This window comes from Loxodonta africana, chromosome 2 (assembly GCF_030014295.1).
Source record: "Loxodonta africana isolate mLoxAfr1 chromosome 2, mLoxAfr1.hap2, whole genome shotgun sequence".
NCBI lineage: Eukaryota > Metazoa > Chordata > Mammalia > Proboscidea > Elephantidae > Loxodonta > Loxodonta africana.
This window is the reverse complement of record NC_087343.1, coordinates 12255148-12277659: the sequence shown is the minus strand read 5'-3', so window position 1 is coordinate 12277659 and position 22512 is coordinate 12255148. Positions and strand designations below refer to the sequence as shown.

At 46.3% G+C, this 22512-nt stretch overlaps 1 protein-coding gene across 2 annotated transcripts in view; it reads right to left on the bottom strand.

Annotated features, from left to right (window-relative positions):
- The window catches only part of SLC6A3 (solute carrier family 6 member 3), a 56671-nt gene that overhangs the window by 20229 nt on the left and 13930 nt on the right, over positions 1–22512 (bottom strand). For both annotated transcript variants that reach the window (XM_064270569.1, XM_064270563.1), the window contains exons 4-7: positions 9106–9244; positions 7560–7694; positions 5022–5125; positions 1157–1281 (exon numbers count right to left, since the gene is read on the bottom strand). In XM_064270569.1, coding sequence (XP_064126639.1) covers positions 1157–1281; positions 5022–5125; positions 7560–7694; positions 9106–9244 — 503 coding nt within the window. The remainder of the gene's footprint in view (positions 1–1156; positions 1282–5021; positions 5126–7559; positions 7695–9105; positions 9245–22512) is intronic.

Genomic DNA, 22512 nt, shown 5'->3' with positions numbered 1-22512 from the left:
CAGAGACTTCTCAGGTTTCTCTACTTATTATCCAGGTCCCATCTAAGTATGTCCTGGTCTCCAGAATCAAGCTTTGGAGTAGGTTAATTGTTCCTTACCAATGCAACCCAACTTCTTTTTGGTAAAACATGGTGAAGTCCAGACCTCTTGCTTTCTGAGCCTGCAGTCATATATTGCGTAAATGGGTCAGTTCTGCCATCTGCCACCCGGAGCCGCATGTCCGCTGCCCCCCCACCACCATGGCATAAAAAAGAGCCAGAGTGGCAGCATCCACTCCAAAGATCAGAACTATAGCACCTGAAGAAACAGACTCTCGTCCTGTAGGCCAACGTGGCTTCTGAAAGGAGGGCGTGGCTGGGGGACAAGTGTCCTGGTGCTATGTGATAGTGCCATCCAGCACATTTGGCCTCAATGTACTCCATGCCCATTGGCTGCGTGGACCCAACACACCCGAATGAAAAGGAGCAGGGGCAGGGGCCTGGAGAAGGTTGGGGAAGGCGAACTCGGTTGTTTCTAACATTCTGTCCTTCAGACCATCAGTTTGCTGCGCCTCCAACACATGCTATGGTTGCAGTCGATCAAATAACTGTGTCTTATTTTTTTTTAAAAGTTGCCAATGAGTTGATTCCAACTTGTGAAGACCCGATGCGTGTCAGAGCAGAACTGAGCTCCATAGGGTTTTCAATGGCTGAGTTTTTGGAAGCAGATTGCCTGGTCTTTCTTCCCTAATTGTCTCTGGGTGTTCTCGAACCCCCAACCTTTCGGTTAGCAGCCTTGTGCTTAACTGTTTGCACCACCCACTCTGTCTTACGAGCACTACTTAACTCCTTTTGCAGCCCCTGGGTGATGCGAAAGGTTAACGCACTAGGATGCTAACAGAAATGTTGGGAGTTAGAGTCTACTCAGAAGAGAGCCTTGGGAGAAAGGCCTCGGGCTCTCCTTGTGAGAAATCAGCCACTGAAAACCCTGTGGAGCACAGCTCTCTGACACACATGGAGTTGCCATGAGTCCAAATCAACTCAACGGCAACTGCTTTAGTTTTTTGGTTCTTAACTCCGTCCGCATTTCCCTCCCATTTTGAAGTGAAGACACTTCACTGAGAGCACCATGGCCAGGGCCACACGGAGCAGGGTGAAATGACAGCACAGGCACTCACCGTCCTTGGCCACATCCCCAATGGGCACACTGTGCTTCTGGGCCATGTACCCCAGGAAGGAGAAGATGACGAAGCCTGAGAAGAAGCTTGTCAGGGAGTTGATGGACGTGGTGATGATTGCGTCTCTGAAAAACAAAACAAGCCATCCTGGGCAGAGGACGGGCCTAGGGAACAGCTGCAATTTCTAAGTCATTATTCTTAATCTGCTGTGTCTGGTGCGGGAGACGGGGCTGCGGGGCCGGGTTACCAGGAGGAGCACGAACAGCCCTGCAATTTAGGGAGCCGCGTCTTAAGGCCTTTTCTGCAGGGGCAGAGCCTGTCCCCTCTGCACAGCCTGTCCTCACTGCTCAGCCTGTCCTCACTGCAGGGCCTGTCCTCACTGCACAGCCTGTCCTCACTGCAGGGCCTGTCCTCACTGCACAGCCTGTCCCCTCTGCTCAGCCTGTCCTCACTACACAGCCTGTCCTCTCTGCAGGGCCTGTCCTCACTGAACAGCCTGTCCTCTCTGCAGGGCCTGTCCTCACTGCACAGCCTGTCCCCTCTGCTCAGCCTGTCCTCACTACACAGCCTGTCCTCTCTGCAGGGCCTGTCCTCACTGCACAGCCTGTCCCCTCTGCTCAGCCTGTCCTCACTACACAGCCTGTCCTCTCTGCAGGGACTGTCCTCACTGCTCAGCCTGTCCTCACTGCACAGCCTGTGCCCTCTGCACAGCCTGTCCCCTCTGCAAAGCCTGTCCCCTTTGTTCAGCCTGTCCTCACTGCACAGCCTGTCCCCACTGCACAACCTGTCCCCACTGCACAGCCTGTCCCCTTTGTTCAGCCTGTCCTCACGCACAGCCTGTCCCCTTTGTTCAGCCTGTCCTCACTGCACAGCCTGTCCTCGCTGCACAGCCTATCCTCACTGCACAGCCTGTCCCCTCTGCACAGCCAGTCCTCACTGCACAGCCTGTCCTCACTGCACAGCCTGTCCCCACTGCACAACCTGTCCTCACTGCACAGCCTGTCCCCTTTGTTCAGCCTGTTCTCACTGCACAGCCTGTCCTCACTGCATAGCCTGTCCTCACTGCACAATCTGTCTCCTCTGCACAGCCTGTCCTCACTGCATAGCCTGTACCCCTGCACAGCCTGTCCTCACTGCGCAGTCTTTCCCCTCTGCACAGCCTGTCCTCACTGCACAGCCTATCCTCACTGCACAGCCTATCCTCACTGCACAGCCTGTCCCCTCTGCACAGCCTGTCTCCTCTGCACAGCCTGTCCCCTCTGCACAGCCTGTCCTCACTGCACAGCCTATCCTCACTGCACAGCCTATCCTCACTGCACAGCCTGTCCCCTCTGCACAGCCTGTCTCCTCTGCACAGCCTGTCCCCTCTGCACAGCCTGTCCTCACTGCACAGCCTGTTCCCTCTGCACAGCCTGTCTCCTCTGCACAGCCTGTCCCCTCTGCACAGCCTGTCCCCTCTGCACAGCCTGTCCCCTCTGCTCAGACTGTCCCCTCTGCACAGCCTGTCCTCACTGCACAGCCTGTCCCCTCTGCACAGCCTGTCCCCTCTGCTCAGACTGTCCCCTCTGCACAGCCTGTCCTCACTGCACAGCCTGTCCCCTCTGCACAGCCTGTCCCCTCTGCACAGCCTGTCCTCACTGCACAGCCTGTCCCCTCTGCACAGCCTGTCCTCACTGCACAGCCTGTCCCCTCTGCACAGCCTGTCCCCTCTGCAGTCTGTCCCCTCTACACAGCCTGTCCCCTCTGCACAGCCTGTCCCCTCTGCACAGCCTGTCCCCTCTGCACAGCCTGTCCCCTCTACACAGCCTGTCCCCTCTGCACAGCCTCTCCTCTCTGCTCAGACTGTCCCCTCTACACAGCCTGTCCTTACTGCACTGCCTGTCCTCACTGCAGTGTCTTTCTCCTCTGCACAGCCTGTCCCCTCTGCACAGTCTGTCCCCTCTGCACAGCCTGTCCCCTCTACACAGCCTGTCCCCTCTGCACAGCCTCTCCTCTCTGCTCAGACTGTCCCCTCTACACAGCCTGTCCTTACTGCACTGCCTGTCCTCACTGCAGTGTCTTTCTCCTCTGCACAGCCTGTCCCCTCTGCTCAGCCTGTCCTCACTGCACTGCCTGTCCTCACTGCAGGGTCTATCTTCTCTGTTTAGCCTATCCCCACTGCACAGCCTGTCCTCACTGCAGGGCCTGTCCTTACTGCTGTGTGGGACACATTTCCCTCACAGCAGAAAGGGCCCTCCCACCTTGGCCTCCTGGCAGAGCTGCTGCAGCTCCTAGGCATTGCTCCCTGACCATCAGCCATGAACCTCCAGCCCTGGCACCAAGGATTCTGAGGGTGAACAACTGCCCTGGTTTGCCTGGGAGTGGGGGGCTCCTGAGAGGCATGACTCTCAGTGCTGAAGCTGGTACAGTCCCCAGCAGCCCCATGGGGCCCAGGGTGGGCAGAGGAGACTACCACAGGCAAGCTGCCAGCCCTACCACGGTTCCCCCCACACACAATAAGGGCTCCATCCCTGCTCCACAGGCCCACCCACACTCCACAGCCCACCCACACTTCACAGCCCACCCATCCTCCTTTCACAGCCCACCCACCCACCCTTCACAGCCCACCCACCCACACTCCATGGCCCACCTACCCATGCTCCATGGCCCACCCACCCTTCACAGCCCACCCACACTCCACAGCCCACCTACACTCCATGGTGAAGGGGAGCTTCTAGGCAGGGCTCCTTCAGCTGTGGGGACCTTGTTAAAATGCAGATTCTAACTGGGCCAGTGCACTGGGTTCCTAGTCTCTGCAATTCCTAGGAGCAGGGAGGAGGGTGCTGCTGGTTTGGGGACCCCACTCTAAATGGTGAGAAATCAGGGGGCTGGAGGAAAGTAAGGGGAGGGCAGAGAGGGCGGGATTCAGCCACAGACCAGGGCCTCCTGCTGGAGCACCACATGGCTGCATGGTTCGTGTCCTTCTCAGAGTGCCTGCCCCAGGTGAGCACAGTGGGGGCTGGTGTGGCTGTCTGGGGACTTGCCTTCCAGCAAGAACCCTCTATGGGCCTCCCAGGAGCAGCCTGTCCAACCATTTTGCAGAGCACACAACCTGTGTATTTTTACTGCATTTTTCCCACATGATATAAAAGAAAGCAAACAAGCTCTTAAATGTCAAAGAAAGCAGGTCCCCAGATTAAATTCTGTTTCTATTTTTAGAAAGATCTGGGGTCCAGCATGTGGCTGTGGGTGGTCACCGACTGAGGGCCCCCCTCTCATGCTGAGGCTCCCATCCCTGAGCTGGGGGCCCCTGGGGCCCAGGGGCCACCTGGGCTCCTTTGCACAGTCCTTGGGAGCTGGTCTACACAGGCAGAGGGTAGAAGACTGCTCTTCAAGCTGGCCGGTTCTCTGCGGGGGAAATCTTTGGGGTGAAGCCTGACCCTGAGCTCAGGTAGGAGAGAGACTAGGTGGGGTCTGGTGTGGGACAGAGGTGGAGGGGAGAGATGGGACACTCCTACAGAGTGGGCTGGTGGCTATGCTCTTTAGGAGTAGTCCTTGGTTGCGCATCAAATCTAGGAAGACTCCTCATAGAAGGCAGTAAACATCTTCACGTTTCAATACCTTCCTTAAAGTGAGGATCAGAATTTCTCCTGTAGCTTCCACAATTTAATTTCCATCTAAAAAGGCATTTTGGCTTAGTGGCTTTATAAGCATTGTTTATTTCCTCCTTTCTTCATCCAAGGGCACATTATTTCCAAATGTCAATGAACTTCCCCGAACATCATCCCTTGATCATGCAGAACCTGGGAGCCCAGGGCCCCCCATCAGCGAGAACTCCCTCAATCGTACAGAGGCTCTCAGGCTGTGGTGGGGATGCAGGGCTTACCTATAGCAGTTGTTGGTGAATTTATTGTAACTGGAGAAGGCAATCAGCACCCCAAACCCAACGCCCAGAGAGAAGCATATCTGGGTGGCAGCATCTATCCAAACCTGCAGCAGAGCCAGAGAGAGAGAGAGAGAGACATGGGTGGGGGGGGGCAGGGGAGACAGAGAGGCAGAGAAGGAGGGATGGAGGGGGGGAAGAAGACAAGGAAGGAAAGAGATAGCAAGGAGAGAGGGAGGGAGGGAAGGAGAGAGATGGAGGGGAGGACAGAGAGACAGGGAGGGGGAGAGAAAGACAAGGAGAGAGGGAGGCAATTAAAGATAATTGAGGGAAACACATTCAACCCAAAGATGAAAGCCAGAGTGTGCACAGGTAATTGTGCCCATCAATGCTGCCTGCACGTTCACATCCCCACTCCTGGGATTGCTGTTTGCAGTGAAGATGCCCTGGGCTCTATGGACCACAACTGTGTCTCCATGGGATCTGTTTTTATGAAAATGGCACGAGTTTAAACTCAATATCACCAACAAGCAAATGGCATTCACAGCGTGGTTGGTGGCAGGTGATCTCAGGGAGTGGCCATTTCCTGTGCCACTAGACTGAAGAAGCTTCGTGAAAAGAGGTGGCTTTCTTTGCATGTTAGTTGCAATTTCCCCTTGGCATACCAATAGTTATTCCACACATCAGCTGAAGAGCTAATATGGCTCTAACCCTTGCAACAGTGTTAATTCACTAAAATGCTGTTTAATGGTGAGACGTTGACTAGACATATGCTCACTAATGTCTGTCTTGTATTTTCCCACAGCATTTAAAACAATAGACAGCAAAATACATAGAAACATAGCTGTGACATGGAGGTCATACTTGCTGAGCTTAGTACACATGGCATCCCGACCACTTTGAATCCATCCATCCACCCATCCATCCATCCATCCACCCATCCATCCATCCATCCACCCATCCACCCACCCACCCACCCACCCACCCACCCATCCATCCATCCATCCATCCATCCATCCATCCATCCATCCATCCATCCATCCATCCATCCATCCATCCACCCACTCACCCATCCATCCATCATCTATCTACCTACCTACCTGTTGTGTTGTTGTTAGGGGCCTTCGAGTTGATTTTTGACTCATAACAGAGTATAACTGCCTCATGGGGTTTTCTAGGCTGTAATCTTCGTGGGAGCAAATCACCAAGTCTTTCTTCCACAGAGGCACTGGGTGGTCTGAACCACCAACCTTTTTGTTAGCAGCCAAGCACTTAACCATTGTGCTGGCAGGGGTCCTTATCTACCCACCTACCTATGACAATCATCTATCTACACCCATCTATCTGTCTGTCTATCTGCCCACCTATCCACCTATGCACCCACCTACCTATTTATCTATCTTCACCATCATCTATCTAATTTTTGACAACTTCTCTTCTATTTTTCTGCCAGTCTCAGATTTCAGGGTGGCTCCTCCTTTCATTTTGCTCTTCTCTGCTTCTTAGGTGAGCAGATTTTCACATGGACAGTGTCTGTTTTGCCTCATCTTGAGAGCTGCCTGTTCTTATTCCTCCTGAAGCATTGGTCTCTTGTTTATCCTCATGTTATTGTTCTCCTTTGATCTCTGTAAACGGCCCATCTGGGCCTGTGACGTACCCACAATCACGTCCCCTGCAAGCACATCCCCCGGTCTCCTTTCTGGCCTCTCCAGAGCACTGGTGGTCTGCTGGCTTCCGTGGCTTCTCCTGCTGTGGCTCTGTAGAGGTCCCCTGGGCACTCTGCTGAATTCACTCCCCAGTTCCCAAAGCCAGCCAAGCCTTCTCTCCTCCATAAGGTTTTCCCCAAATATTTTAACCCAGAATTATTTCTACCTTTTCTGAAGAAAACTATAGTTCAACTTTAGACTTAGTTTTTGTTATAATCTGATTTAAATCACTCTATTTTTTTTTTTTCCACTTACTGTGTCATGGGCATTAAGAGTGTTTCACATTGAGCCTTTAGGTTTCCTGCAGAGGGGACCCTGGTTTGTGCAACTCTGATACATCTTAGCCTTGTTCTGACGATGAACATGACAACCGAAGCTCATAGGTACTATCCAGGTGAGTAGCAAATGCTCCCTAGTGCAGGCTGGACAGCTCCATCAGTACTAATCAGAGAAAACCCAAGAGCATTCCTCAAGGAAGCTGGGTGGGTTGGTGGGAAGCAGGTCAAGGTAAAATTCAGATGGCTGTGATTGACAGCAGCCTTCTCTTGCTGGAGACAGGGGAGTAGGTGACCCTGCTCCCTTGATTCTTTATTCTCCATTCACTCAGGCTTCCTGCTGACCACGCCCGTCTACTTCCTAACCAGGGTCAGGTGTGCAGGTTCCCTCCTGCACAGCTCAACGCACAGGTCAACCTGCACTTGCTGAATTGATAGGCGAGTCAGGAATTCCTGCAGGGCTGCTTCTTTGGGACTCTCCTGCCCCTGGCACGTAGGAGCCCTGCCCCATCACACTGCATCTGCCTGGGCTGCACGGGATGAGCAGGGAGCATACTCACGGATGCTTCACAGAGCCGGTAGAAGTCAACACTCAGGTATGCTCGGATGCCGTCGATGGCTCCAGGAAGGGTGACCCCACGCAGAAGCAGGGCAGTGAGGACCATGTATGGCATGGTGGCTGTGATCCACACAACCTGGGGGAGAGGACAACGTCACCAGGCTCACCAACCACAAGCAGCGGGGCCTCAGCTGCAGAGGGTGCTGGTAGGAAGTGCACACAAGGGTCACCAGGATGCTTTATAACTAAAGAGAGAGGTGGCCTTTGATTAGGGAGCCCAACCTCCAAACAACATTTCACAGGAGGTCAGCTTAGCAAGTGCTCCTTGTGGTGCCTTCTATCTCAAACAGTTTTCCCAGAGATTAACAAAGGGAAGAACCACTGGGCAAGAAAGGAACATTGCTCTTCTGCATTTGGTCTGTCCCACTAGGTGGCAGTGGCTGAATTCCTGAGTGACATTCCCATTGATTGTGTGATGGTGCATCTTAATTGGGCATAAAAAGGTGGATTCTGGGGTGCAAGGGGAGGAGGAAAAGAGGAGCCCATCATTATGGAAAAGTTCCCAAGTGTTGGCCCTTTCCTATGAGTATTATCACAAGTGATGGACACATTTTGGTCAAAATTGCTTTCAGTGCCCAGATATAACAAATATAATATCAGCAGTGAGAAGTAAGTCATGTTGTGCTTGTCTTAGTCCTGAAAGCACTCTGCTGTAGGCACTTTTCTCTTTGAGGCCTCTGCAACCATGGCCCATGTGTCCACTAAACAAACTAACCAAGTTCCATGTGTCCAAGTTCACTTCCTAACCCCAGCATGCTCCATATGTCCACTCCCAGACCAAACCATGGACGATGTGTTCAGCCCCTGACCTAGGCACAGCTCACATGTCCACTCCTCAGCTCACCCAGGATCCATGAGTCCACTCCCAATCCAACCACAGCTCATGAGTCCACTTCCTAACCCAACCACAACCCAAGTGTCTACTTCCCAACCCAACTAAGGTCCAGGTGTCCAAGTACACTCCCCAATCCAACAAAATACCACATGTCCACTCCCCAAATGACCCATGGCCCATATGTCCACTGCCCAACCTACCCGTTGCCCGTGTGTTCACTTGTCAACCCAATCAGAGCCCACATGTTCACTCCTCTACCTAACCATGGCCCACATGTCCACTCTCCAACCCAACTATGGCCCATCTGTCTACTCCCCAACTCAGTCATAGCCTATGTTTCCACTCCCTGATCCAATCATGGCACATGTGTCCATCCCCTTACCCAACCATGGCCCACGTGTCTACTCCTCCACACAAATACAGCCTATGTGTCTACTCCCTTATACAGCCACAGCCCAAGTGTCTACTCTTCTACACAAATGCAGCCTATGTGTCCACTCCCCAACCCAACCACGGCCCACATGTCAACTCCTCAACCCAAACACAGCCCTCATGTCCATTCCCCAACCCAGTCAAAGCCTATGTTTCTACGCCCCAACCCAACCACAGGCCATATAACCATTCCCCAAAAGCAAAGGCCTAGTCATCTCACCTTCCCAGAAGTTTTTACTCCCTTCCACAAGCTGAAGTAGAGCAACACGATGACCAGCACTAGGCAGGATGTGAGCTGCCACCGGGGAGCGCCCAGGTCACCAATGCCACGGCTCTGGTGGAGGTGCAACACACCACGCCTGGAGAGAGAATGCAGAGGGCCAGGGTATCACCAAGGTTCTAGAGGGGAGTCATCTTCCCACCTAGGACTGGGACTGAGTAGTTGAACTTACCTAAAGAGACTCCCCTCCCTCAAATCAGCATGGCAGAAAGTACTCATCCTGACCAAACCAGAGTCACCCATCCGAAAGGTCTGGTCCACCAGCCCCAAGCTTTTGCTGCCCTAGAGGTGGGCAGAGAAGATGGGCCATACGCATGCTGGGAGGCTCTGCAAGGAAGCCCAGGCCTTTGTCTCTCACCTTAAGGTACCCCTGCTCTTTGGGGCTGGGGAACGGAACAGATACCTGAGGTTTTTGAAGGAAAGGTGCCATAGAAACCAGAGGGAATATGCTCAATGATGTGGGTGTGCCTGCTGCTGCCCTTGGGAAGGTCCAGGTTCCCTTTGTAGGGGTAAGGGCTGAGTGGATTCTGAGCAATCACGCAGGACACACAGGCAACTGCCTGCTTTCTGAGGGTCATGGTTCATAGCACAGCTCACACCGCTACTGCTGCTTGAAGAGGCACCTCAAGTAACAGACTCTTGCATGACATTGCTCCAAGTTTAATCAAGAACTACACATGAAGAGGCGGAGCCAACATGGCTCTATAGAAAGAACACCATGCTGCCCTTCTGCAGCAAAGACCCTAAAAACTAAGTAAAACAGATACAAATGTTAATCCTGGAACCATAAGCATGAAGGGATAAAGAACTAGATCAAGGACTGAATGGAAGAAGAAACTTACGAGAACCAAAGAATGAGGAGAGCTATAGAGTAAAGGTCACCTGCCACCTAACATGGCACAGATTCACCACCTTGGAGAACAGCCAGCAATGATCCTGGACAGAAAGGCAACTTCACAGAGCTCCCAACAGGAGACAGAGCATCTGGAAACCTGGGAAACACGTTTTCCCACCCCTCACCCTTCTGCCTTGTATGCTGCCTCTGTTGTTTTCCAATGGACCATAGTTGCTCAGCCAGAGAGATACAGGCTCGCTGCCTGCCCTGGGTCCACCCTGCCTCCAGGGGCTGGCTCCTACTGAGCCATTTTTTTTCTTTCCCTTTCTTCCTTTTCTTTTTCCCTCCCACCTAGCTCCCTGAGCCACCTCTGCCCATTACTGACAGGCCATGCCATGCCACTCAGCTGGAGAGGCACCGGTTCATCACCATGCCTAGTCTGCCCCACTCCCACTAGCTGGCTCCCTCAGCACCATTTTTTCCTTCTCTCTTTCTCACCCTTCCTTTTCTTTCTCCCTCCCACCTAGCTTTGTGTGCTGCCTCCACCCTTTCCCTACAAGCTGCACTGTGCCCCCCGGTAAGAGAGACACCAGCTTGCTATTACCCTGGCTCTGCCCCACTCCCACCAGCCAGTTCCTTCAGCACCACATTTTTTTCTCTCACTTTGCCTTCCTTCCTTTTCTTTCTCCCTCCCATCTAGCCCTGTGTGCCACCTCTCCCCTTTTTCAATGGGCTGTGCCATACCACTTGGCTAGAGAGGCACTGGCACATGGGCTCCCTGGGTCTCCCCACCCCCGTCTGCTGGCTCCTGCCACGTCACCGTTTTTTTCTCTTTCCTTTTCTTTCTCCCTCTCTCCTAGCTGCTTGTGCTGCCTCTGCCCCTTACCAATAGGCAGTGCTGTGTTCTCAGCTGGAGAGGCACCAACTTGTTGCCACCCTGGGCCTGCCCCTCTCCCACTGACCAAACTCCCTCAGCGCCATGTTATTTATTTAATTTTTTTCTTTTTTCCCTTTCTCCTTCATCTTTTTCTTTCTCTCTCCCATTTAGCCCTGTGCACTGCCTCTGCCTTTTCCTGACAGGCCATGCCTTGCTGCTCAGTGAGACATCAGCTCACAATAACCCCTGGTTCATACCACCACCACCGGCCAGCACCCTCAGCGCCATTTTTTCCCTCTGTCTTTCTTTGTTTTCTTTCTTCCTCTCACTTAGCCCCATGAGGTGCCTTTGCCCCTTCTTGATGGGCTGTGCCACATTGCTCAGCTAGAAAGCCACTGGTACATGGCTTCCCCAGGTCTGGCCCACCCCCAACTGCCGGTTCCTGCCACACTGTCTTTTTTTTTCTTCTTTTCTCTGTTTTCTTTTCTTTCTTTTCCTCACCTAGCCCCTTATGCCACCTCTACCTATCCTAGTGCGCCATGGCTCACCATCTCAGCTAGACAGCCACCAGCCCACGGCTGCCCTGGGTCTGCCCTGCCCCTACACACTGGCTCCCGCTGCATTGCCATTTTTTTTTTTTTTTGCTTTCGTTTCTCTCTCTTCTTTCTCCCTTCTACCTAGCTCTATACATCACATCCTCTCCCTTCCAACTGGCCCTCAAGTCCAACCCACCCCTATTCACTGGCCTCCACTGCACTGCCATTTTTTTTTTCTTTTCTCTCTCTGTCTTTTCCTTCTTCCTTGGACTCAGCCCTGTATGCCACCTCCCCCACCACCAACAAACTCTGCCACACTGCTGCTGCTAGAGAGCCACTAGCTCACCGTTGTCCTGGATCCACCCCACCCCCACTGTGCCACCACTGATTTTTTTCTTTTCTTTTTTAAATTTTCTTTCTTTTGTTTTTACCTCCCACCTAGCCTCATGTGCCACCGACCCCCCTTTCCCTCCTGCCCCCAGTTCTGTCCAGCTCCCACCCACTGGCTACTTTCTAAAAATCTTTCTTTTTTCTTTCTCCCCCTCCCACCTAGCCCCACACACCAACCCCCTTCCTGCCAGCCCCCGATGTGATATCACAGCTAGAACACCCCTGGTGCACAGGCTAGCAACCACACCAGGCCCGCACTGTCTCACTCCTGCCACTTGACCATCTGTTGAATGGTGGGAAGCAAGCACACACCACTCTCCATCCAAAACCCCTGCCTATCTGGCAAGAGACTGGAAAAGCTCCCATACCACTGGACTAAAATCAGGAGACAGTCCCTTCCCAGTCTACCCTCAGCCACCTCACCAAACCAGTGTACAGCAAAGTGGGCTCACTCTGCCTGTTGCTGCCCTGCCTCCCCAGACAAGGTGGCAACTATCATGCCCACAGATGAGCATGCAGCAAAACATGCCTGGTTTCCCTGCCCTGGCATATCAAAACAAAACAAAACAGAAAAGTAGGATGAAACAAACGAACGTACAATCAATAAATAAAGAAAATAATACCGTAATGTCTCAGAGAGAGAAGACAATATCAAAACATATAAAAAAGCAGGACAAGATGTCTCCTACAAATGACCAAAATAGTCAGATGACCTTTCAGTAGAAGAAAAGGAGTGAAACTACCTGATATGGAATTCAAAAGACTGATATTTAGGGCTCTCTAAGAGATAAGGAAACAGATCAAGGAAAACACAGATGAAGCCAGTGAAAAATAGCCGAAATCAAGGAAAAGTGATAGAAAAGCTCAGGAAAATAATACAAGAATAAAATGTCAAAATAAATAATTAGAAATCATACAAAAACAGCAATTAGAAATCCAAAAGATAAACAACAAAATCTTAGAAATGGACAACTCAATAGAAAGTGTTAGGAACAAATTTGAAACAATGGAAGACAGAATCAGTAAGACTGAAGACAAATCCATGGATGGCACTTTGAAGAAAAAATCAGAGGAAGGAATTCAGAAAATATAAGAATTATATGGGCACAATCTAGAGCAAAAATCTGCATGTGATCCGAGTTTTAGGTCAAGAGGAAAAAATGGAAAACACAGTGAAGATTGTTGAAGATTTGATGGCAGAAAGCTTCCCAAATACCATGAAAGATGAAAAGCTGACCATCCAAGAAACTCAATGAACTACACATATAGGATAGACCCTAAAAGAAAGTCACCAAGACACATCATAATCATACTTGACAAAACCAAAGACAAAGGAAGAATCTTGAGAGCAGCTTGAGAAAAACATAAAGTCACTTACAAAGAGGAAGCAGTAAGACTATACTCTGACTACTTGGCAGAAACTATGCAGGCAAGAAGGCAGTGGGATGATATATATATATATATATATATATATATATATATATATATATATATATATATATATATATATAAAACCTTGAAAGAAAAAACTGCCAATCAAGAATAATATATCCTGCAAAATTCTGTCTCAAATGCTATGGCATAGTTAGGGCATTTTCAGACAAACAGAAATTAAGAGAATTCACAAAAACCAAACCAAACTTACAAGAAATATTAAAGGGAGTCCTCCAGTTAGAGAACCAACAAGATCAGACAACAACTGGAGTCTAAGACACAGGACAACATCAGCCAGACAACAACCTAGATAAAGAATTCTCAGTAATGAAACAAAGCTAAAAGACTTAAAGCAGGGAAACAGAGATGTTAATCTGTAAATAACAACAACGTTAAAACAATAAAATGGGGAATAAACAGAGTTGGTATAGAACTTTCAAATGGACAGGAAGTCAAGGTGATATCAAATAATAAAAGACTGGTTCAAACTTAGGAAGATAAGGATAAATTTCAAGGTAACTACAAAGAAAGTTAACAAGCCTACTCTTGAGAAAAAAAAGAAGAAGAAAAATCTAACAATTCAGTAGATACGAAATCTACAATAATGAAAGAAAAGAAAATCCACAAACAAAAAGAACTCAGCACAGGACAGTACGAGGAACAAAGAAAACATCAGGACCACACACACACATACACACACACACACGCACGCACACACACGCAACAATATGACAGCAATAAGTTCATACTTATCAATAATCACACTGAATGTAAATGGTTTAAATGTGCCTGTAAAGAGACAGAGAATGGCAGAATGCATTAAAAAAAAAAAAAAAAGACCCATCAATATGCTGTCTACAAGAGACATATCTTAGATACAAAGACATAAATTTATCAAAATCAAAGGATGGAAAAAAATATATCAAGCAAGCAGTAACCATAAAAGAGCAGGAGTGGCAATACTAATCTCAGAAAAAATTGACTTTATGGCAAAAACAATAAAAGGCAAGGAAGGGCATTATATAATGATTAAAGGGACAATACACCAAGAAGACATAACCTTAATTAACATCTACACACTCAATGACAGGGCCCCAAAATATATAAAACAAACTCTAACAGCACTGAAAAGAGAAATAGACAGTTCCACAATAATAGTAGGAGACTTTAACACTTCACTCTCAGTAAAGGACGGAACATCTAGAAAGGAAGTCAACAGAGATACAGAAGATCGAAAGGCCAAAATCAACTAACTGGGCCTCACAGACATATATAGAACACTCTACCCAACAGCAGAAAACTTTACATTCTTTTCCAATGCACATGGAACATTCTCCAGAATAGACCACATTTTAGGCCACAAAGCAACCCTGAATAAAATCCAAAACATTGGAATAATACAAAGTATTCTCTGATCACAATGCCATAAAAACCAAACCAAGCCTGTTGCCATCAAGTTGATTCCAATTCATAGCAACAGTATGCCATAAAAGTAGAAACCAATAACAGGAAGAGCAAAGATAAAAAAATCAAATACATGGAAACTGAACAACACTTTGCTTAAAAACAACTAGGTAATAGAAGAAATCAAAGGAGGAATAAAAAAAATTCCTAGAATCAAATGAGAATGAAAACACATCATATCAAAACTTTTGGGACACAGCAAAGGCAGTGCTCAGAGATCAATTTATAGCAATAATCGCATACGTCAAAAAAGAGTGGGCCAAAATCAAAACATTAGCCTTACAACTAGAAAAAACTAGAGAGAAAAAATTGAGAGAAAATAGCAAAAGAAGCCCACAGCCACCAGAAAAAGGAAATAATAAAGATTAGAACAGAAATAAATGAACAGAAAAAGAATAGAAAGAATCAACAAGACCCGAAGTTGGTTCTTTGAAAAGCAACAAAATCGACAAACTGTTAACAAAATTGACAAAAGAAAAACAGGAAAGGATGTAAATAACCCAAACAGAAATGAAATGGGGGACATTACAACAGACATAGCCAAAATAGAAAGGATCAGAATATTATGAAAAACTTTACTCCAACAAATTTGAGACCCTAGAAGAAATGGACAAATTTCTAGAAACACGCTACCTACCTAAACTAACACAAACTGAGATAGAAAATCTGAACAGACCCATAACAAGAGAAGAGATTGAAGAGGTTAAAAAAAACAAACAAAACCAACAACAACAACAAAAAAAGCCCTGGCCTGGATGGTTTTACTGAAGAATTCTACCAAAAATTCAGAAACAGCTCACAATGTACTACTCAAACTTTCAGAGCATAGAAAAGGAAGGAATATTCCTGAATTCATTCTATGAAACCATCATAACCCGGATACCAAAGCCAGGCAAAGACACCACAAAAAAAGAAAATCACAAATTAATATCTCTCGTGAACATAGATGCAAAAATTCTTAACAAAATTCTAGCCAATAGAATTCAGTATCATATCAAAAAAATAATATACCATGACCAAGTGAGATTCATACCAGGTATGCAACGATGGTTCCACATTAGAAAATCAATCAGCATAATTCACCATATAAATAAAACAAAAGAATCACGTGATCATCTCAATTGACACAGAAAAGGCATTTGATAAAGTCCAGTGCCCATTCCTGATAAAAACTGTCAGCAAAATAGGAATAGAAGATGTGATGTTCAAGGTTGTGTGTCAGCTTGGCTTGGCTATGATTCTCAGTGGATTGGCAGTTACAGGATGTTGTGATGACTTCCATGATGAGATTTGCTGTGAGTAGCCAATCAGTTGAAACGGAGTTTCCTTGGGTGTGTGGCCTGCATCAAATACAAGTGGGCATTCTGGCAAGGTTCATGGGCTTTTTGTTCGCACTGAATCCTGCAGCTGGCTCCTGTTTGTCTGACCTCTGGTTCTTGGGACATGAGCCAGCAGCTTACCTGAGGTCTTCCCCGCCGATCTGGGACTTGCCAGTCCCTGAATCAGGAGAAGCCTCTGTCCTGACCCATGGACTTGGGACATTCCAGCCTCTATAACCATGTGAGCCATCTCCTTGATAGAAATATCTCTGTATATATAATTATATGCTTCACTGATTTTGCTTCTCTAGAGAACCCAACCTAAGACAATGTATCTCAAACAACCAGAAAACTGGACAAAGTACACAAAATGAGTGTTTTTAGGCACTCGGCTGGAGGCAATGCAGGGCTGACATCTAAGTATAAGAATGGGGTGAGCCCAATGATGCCCCAGCTTTCTGCCTGGAGGCACATTCCACACTGCAGGGTAGGGGGTGATTCCTAAGCATAGCATGGTGGTCTTGCTAAGTTAAGGAAATAGTAGTCAGAGTTCAGGGAGGATAAGGTGCTGGAAGTTTCAGAGAAGAGCTCTGGAAAGGAGGGGGATATGCTCGAAAGGGTTTTAGATGAACTATAGCCAGAAGAGGGCTTGAAGCACTTATTGCAAGAAATCAAACAACACATTGCATTGGGCAAATCTGCTGCAAAAAAATCTCTATAAAGTGTTAAAAAGCAAAGATGTCACTTTGAGGACTAAGATGTACCTGACCCAAGCCATGGCATTTTCAATCATCTCAAACTCATATGAAAGCTGGACAATGAATAGGGAAAACCAAAGAAGAATTGATGCCTTTGAATTAGGGTGTTGGCAAAGAATATCGAATATATCACGGACTGCCAGAAGAACGAATAAATCCGTCTTGGAAGATGTACAACCAGAATGTTCGTTAGAAGCAAGAATGGCAAGACTTCATCTCATGTACTTTGGACGCGTTATCAGTAGGGACCAGTCTCTGGAGAAGGACATCATGCTTGGTAAAGTAGAGCATCTGTAAAAAAGCAGAAGACCCTCAATGAGATGGATTGACACAGTGGCTGCAACAATGAACTCAAGCATAACAACAATCGTGAGGATGGCACAGAACCAGGCAGTGTTTCGTTCTGTTGTGTATAGGGTCATTATGAGTCAGGACTGACTTGACACCTAACAACATAACCAGAATAGGAGTTATGGCACAGTGGTTTAGAGCTCAGCTGCTAACCAAAAGGTCATTGGTTTGAATCTACCAGCCACTCCGTGGAAACCCTGTGGGGCAGTTATACTCTGTCCTATAGGGTTGGTATGAGTCAGAATCAGCTGGATGGCAATGAGTTTGGTTTTTTGGTTTGGATAACCCGAATGTTCCTTAGTAGTGAGGATAGTGAGACTTCAACTTGCTTAATTTGGATACATCATCAGGAAAGATCAATCACTAGAGAAGGACGTCATGTTTGGTAGAGGGTCAGCGAAAATGAGGAAAACCCTCAGTGAGATGTACTGACACATAGCTGCAACAATGAACTCAAGTATACCAATGATCAGGAAGATAATATAGGACCGGGCAACATTTTGTTATGTTGCATATAAGGTCACCATGAGTCGGTGCCAACTCAATGGCAAGTAACAACAGCAACAACATGTTGAAAAGGATCTCCCTTCTATACATCTGTACAAGGACACATTGAGTCTTTGCTGAATACTAAGATCTTAGCTGGAAAACCTGGTGGCATAGTTGTTAAGAGCTACAGCTGTTAACCAAAAGGTTGGCAGTTTGAATCCACCAGATGCTCCTTGGAAACCCTATGGGGCGGTTCTACTCTATCCTATAGGGTTGCTATGAGTTGGAATTGACTCAGTGCCAATGGGTTTAATTTTTTTGGTTTAAGATCTCAATCAGGAGTCCTGGATAGTACAAACCGTTAACATGATTGGCTGCTAACCAAAAGGTTGGTGGTTCAAGTCCACCCAGAGGCACCTTGGTAGAAAGGTCTGGTGATTCACTTCCAAAAAATTGGCCATTGAAAACTCTATGGAACACAGTTCTACTCTGACACACATGGGGTCTCCATGAGTTGGAATAAACCCAAAAGCAACTAGTTATTGGTTAAGACCTCAGTCATAAAGTGAAACATCATAAGGCCAGGCAATATAGTGGCCAGGGAACTGTGAGCTGAATGGTTCCCTGAGCTCACACAGGGCTGTGAGTCATTTGTGTTCCCACTAGCTGAGAAGAGTACTTGTTGACCACTTGGGGAGTTCTGACTCTAGAAGGGCCACACTTTAACAGAGGCAATAACCTATTCTTGAAGTAAAGGCCACACTAGAAGGACTTTAATGAACCTTAAAAATAAGCTTTAAAAGGATGAAATTGAACCACAAGTAACTTAACTTCCCACCAGGACAAGTCTAACACTTTTTAAAGGAAGACAATGGAATTTAAACACCAACTATGTAAAATTCACAAAGTCCAACATCTAACAAAAAAATGACTAGACATGACAAGAAGCAATAAAATGAGATCTTATAACAAGGAGAAAAATTAGCCAACAGAACCAGATTCAGAATTAACAGACAGACATGTTAAAACAGCTATTATAATTATTTTCAAGTATTTAAAGGAAAACATGAATAGAAGGAGAGAAGTAGAAGGTAGAAAAAGAACCAAACGGAGCTTTTGGAGACAAAAAGTACAATGCCTGAGATGAAAAATTCAAAGCTTGGGATTAGTAGTAGATTAGACACAGAGGAATTAAGGATTCATGAATTAAAAACACAGCAATGGAAACTATCCAAAATGAAACATAAAAAAGACAAAGATTGAAAAAAAAAAAAAGAGCCTCAATGACTTAGACTTGTCAATATCAACATATTATGTTGTGTCTTAGTGTGGTGTTCTTTGTATTTACCCTGTTTGGGATTTGTTGGAATTCGTGGACCTGTGAGTTTGAAAATACATGAAGCAAAAATGGATAGAATTCTGAAATTCTAAGAAATATATAAGTCCATCATTATAGTTGAAGATTTTGCACCTCTCTCTTACTAATTGATAGAACAAGTAAACAGAAATTCAGTAAAGATACAGAGGACCTAAACGATGCCATCAACCAATAAGAATCAATTCCCATTTATACACCACTGAGACTTTGTTGGGGCAACATCAACATTTTGTCTAACATATGTGTAATTGGAGTCTCAGAAAGAGAGGCAAGAGGGAGACACAAAAAACACTTGGGTAAATAATCCATTTATGGATTTTTTCATATATGTTGGAATTGTCCATATATGTTAGAGACTATAAACCCATAGATCCAAGAATATCAACAAATCCCAAAGAGGATAAGCACAAAGAAAGCCACACCAAGACTCACCATAATCAAATTCCTGAAAATCACTGATAAAGAGAAAAATCTTAAAAGCAGTCAGAGAGTGGAAAAGGCTTATTACACAGACAGCAACAAGGTTAATTTCCTATAGCCTTCTCACCAGAAACTAGGCAAGCCAGAAGGTAAGAGAATAACATCTTCAAAGTAGTAACAAAACATTAAATGACAACCTAGGAGTCTATACGAGCAAAAAACCTTTCAAAAATGAAGGTAAAATAAAGACTTCTCAGGAAAAAAAAAAAAAAGGGAAGAAAACTCAGCTTTAGAATTCAGTAGGCTTGCACTACAAGAGGTGGCACAAACAGTTCAGTGCTCAACTACTAACTGAAAGGTCGGCAGTCCAAAATCACCCAGAGGCACCTTGGAAGCAAGGCCTGGTGATCTGCTTCCAATAGGTCACATCCTTGAAAACCCTATGGTGCACAGCTTTACTCTGACATATGCAGGCTTGCCATGAGTCAGAATTGACAGGATGGCAACGTTTTTTGGTTCTTTACACTAAAAGAAACGTTAAAAAGGAATGGAAACTTGAGTCTACCTAAAGGGCAGAAGCACACTAGAAATGGTGAATATGTAAGTAAATATAAAATCACTTTTCTCAGTTTCAAATTTATGTGTAATTGACTGTTTAAAGCAAAAATAATAACAATGTATGTAGAGTTTATAACATACAGAGACGAGATCTGTGACATCAATTGTTTAAAGAGCATGATGGAAAAAAATGGGAGAAGATTACAGGCGGTCCCTGGGTTACGAATGTCCAACTTATATACAACCCGTAGTTATGAACCAACCCCTGTAAGCCCTGTTATATTAAAAATTCAAGGTACATACAGTGGTTCATGATAACAAATGGGCATACATTGTGACATGCATCAAAACATTATTATTACTGTATTATTATGTTAAGGATGTTTTAGTGTATCTGGAAGTGTTTCTTTAATGTTTTTTATACATAGAAAGGTATATTACATACTAAGACAAACATGTCACTGATGTTAGATATGAACCGTACCTAACTGTTCCAACTCAAGTACAAATTTGACTTAAAGACAGACTTAGGAAGAAAACTCGTCTGTAATTTGGACACTGCCTGTATTGTAAAGTTCTTACCTTATACACGAAGTGGTATAATGTCAGTTGAAGGTTGTTGTTAGGTGCCATTGAGTCAGCTCTGACTCATAGCGACCCTACGCACAACAGAACGAAACACTGCCCGATCCTGCACTGTCTCACAATTGTTGTTATGCTTGAGCCGTTGTTGCAGCCACTGCGTCAATCCACCTTATTAAGGATCTTCCTCTTTTTTGCTGACCCTCTACTTTACCAAGCATGATGTCCTTCTTCAGGGACTGATTCCTCTTGACTGCATGTCCAAAGTATGCGAGATGCAGTCTCGCCATCCTTGCTTCCAGGAAGCACTCTGGTTCCATTTCTTCCAAGTCAGGTTTGCTCATTCTTCTGGCAGTCCATGGTATATTCAATATTCTTCGCCAACACCACCATTCAATGGCATCAATTCTTCTTCAGTCTTCCTTACTCATTGTCCAGCTTTTGCACGCATACGAGGCGATTGAAAACACCATGGCTTGGGTCAGGCACACCTTAGTTCTCAGGTGACATCTTTGCTTTTTAACACTTTTAAGGAGATCTCTTGCAGCAGATTTGCCAAATGCAATGTGTCGTTTGATTTCTTGACTGGTGCTGATTGTGGATCCAAGTAAAATGAAATCCTTGACAACTTTAATCTTTACCCCTTTTATCATGATGTTACTTGTTGGTCCAGTTGTGAGGATTTTTGTTTTATTTTGAAGCGTAATCCATATTGAAGGCTGTGGTCTTTGATACTCATCAGTAAGTGCTTCAAGTCTTCTTCACTTTCAGCAATCAAGGCTGTGTCATCTGCATAATGCAGGTTATTTAATGAGACTTCCACCAATCCTGATGCCCAGTTCTTCTTTGTATAGTCCAGCTTCTTGGATTATTTGCTCAGCACACAGGTTGAATAGGTATGGTGAAAGAACACCTTTCCTTCAGTGGCCCTCTGCTAAAGAAGGACACCACAGGGAAGGAAGGCTAGCTGGGGCACCTGGGAGCTGGGGTGTAAGTCAGTCTCTGCAGGACCCTTTCCATTTGCCAACACTGACCCAATACGGGGCTTACTATGGGGCGGAGCCCAGCCTGAAACCCAGACAACTCGGCCATCTGTTGGGAATGAGAGTCCAGAGCAAGCAATAGAGGTGAGAGTCAGAGACCCGAGCGCAGTTCCAGTGTTACCAGTAATTGGTTATCTCACCAAGACCTGACCGTTAATCTCTGATGACCTGTCATGAAAATGCGCATGTGGAGATATGTTAAGATCTATTCAGCTAACATTTTAGTTGTCAGATTTATGAGGTGGCATAATTTTACTCTATACTTGGTGTAGGGAATTGGGATCCCTTGTACGATCAATGATGTGATTGTATAGGCCACTTTATGGGATTTATAACTTTATGATTTTAGTGACGATAGTTATCTTGGCCTTTACAACATTTTATGGTGGGTAATGAGGTCTCTAACTACATGTTCATGCAGGAACATGTGATCCTCTTACAATGATCTGCTTTATGCAGCATTCTTAAGTTTCAGAAAACCCCCTGCAGATTTGAAGGCGTGGCTGGGCTGGTCCTCCCCTCTGATAGAGTCACAAAGGCCTGTTTCAGGGAAACCTATTACCACCTTTAGGAAAATAACCTTCAAAGTGTTGGCATGGAGCAACATGTGCCTTGGTACAGTTTAATAATTCACTGTGCCATTAATAATCTATGAATTTATCTTAAACCTTCTTAAAACTTACCACCTTTGTCCTCTAGCTACTGACCGGTCTAGTGTGGCACCAGCTAGGCTAACAGGGCCTTCCCAACTTAAAGGATTGGGGCATCTGTCTGTTTCAGTCTTTCTCTTTCCAGACTGAAGATTACCAAGTAGACTTGACTAGCCCGATCTTTTTTTTTTTAATAGCATATATTCTTTCCTTCTAGCATTCTTAATTATAAATCATTAGACTAATTGTGTTCCCCCACCCCA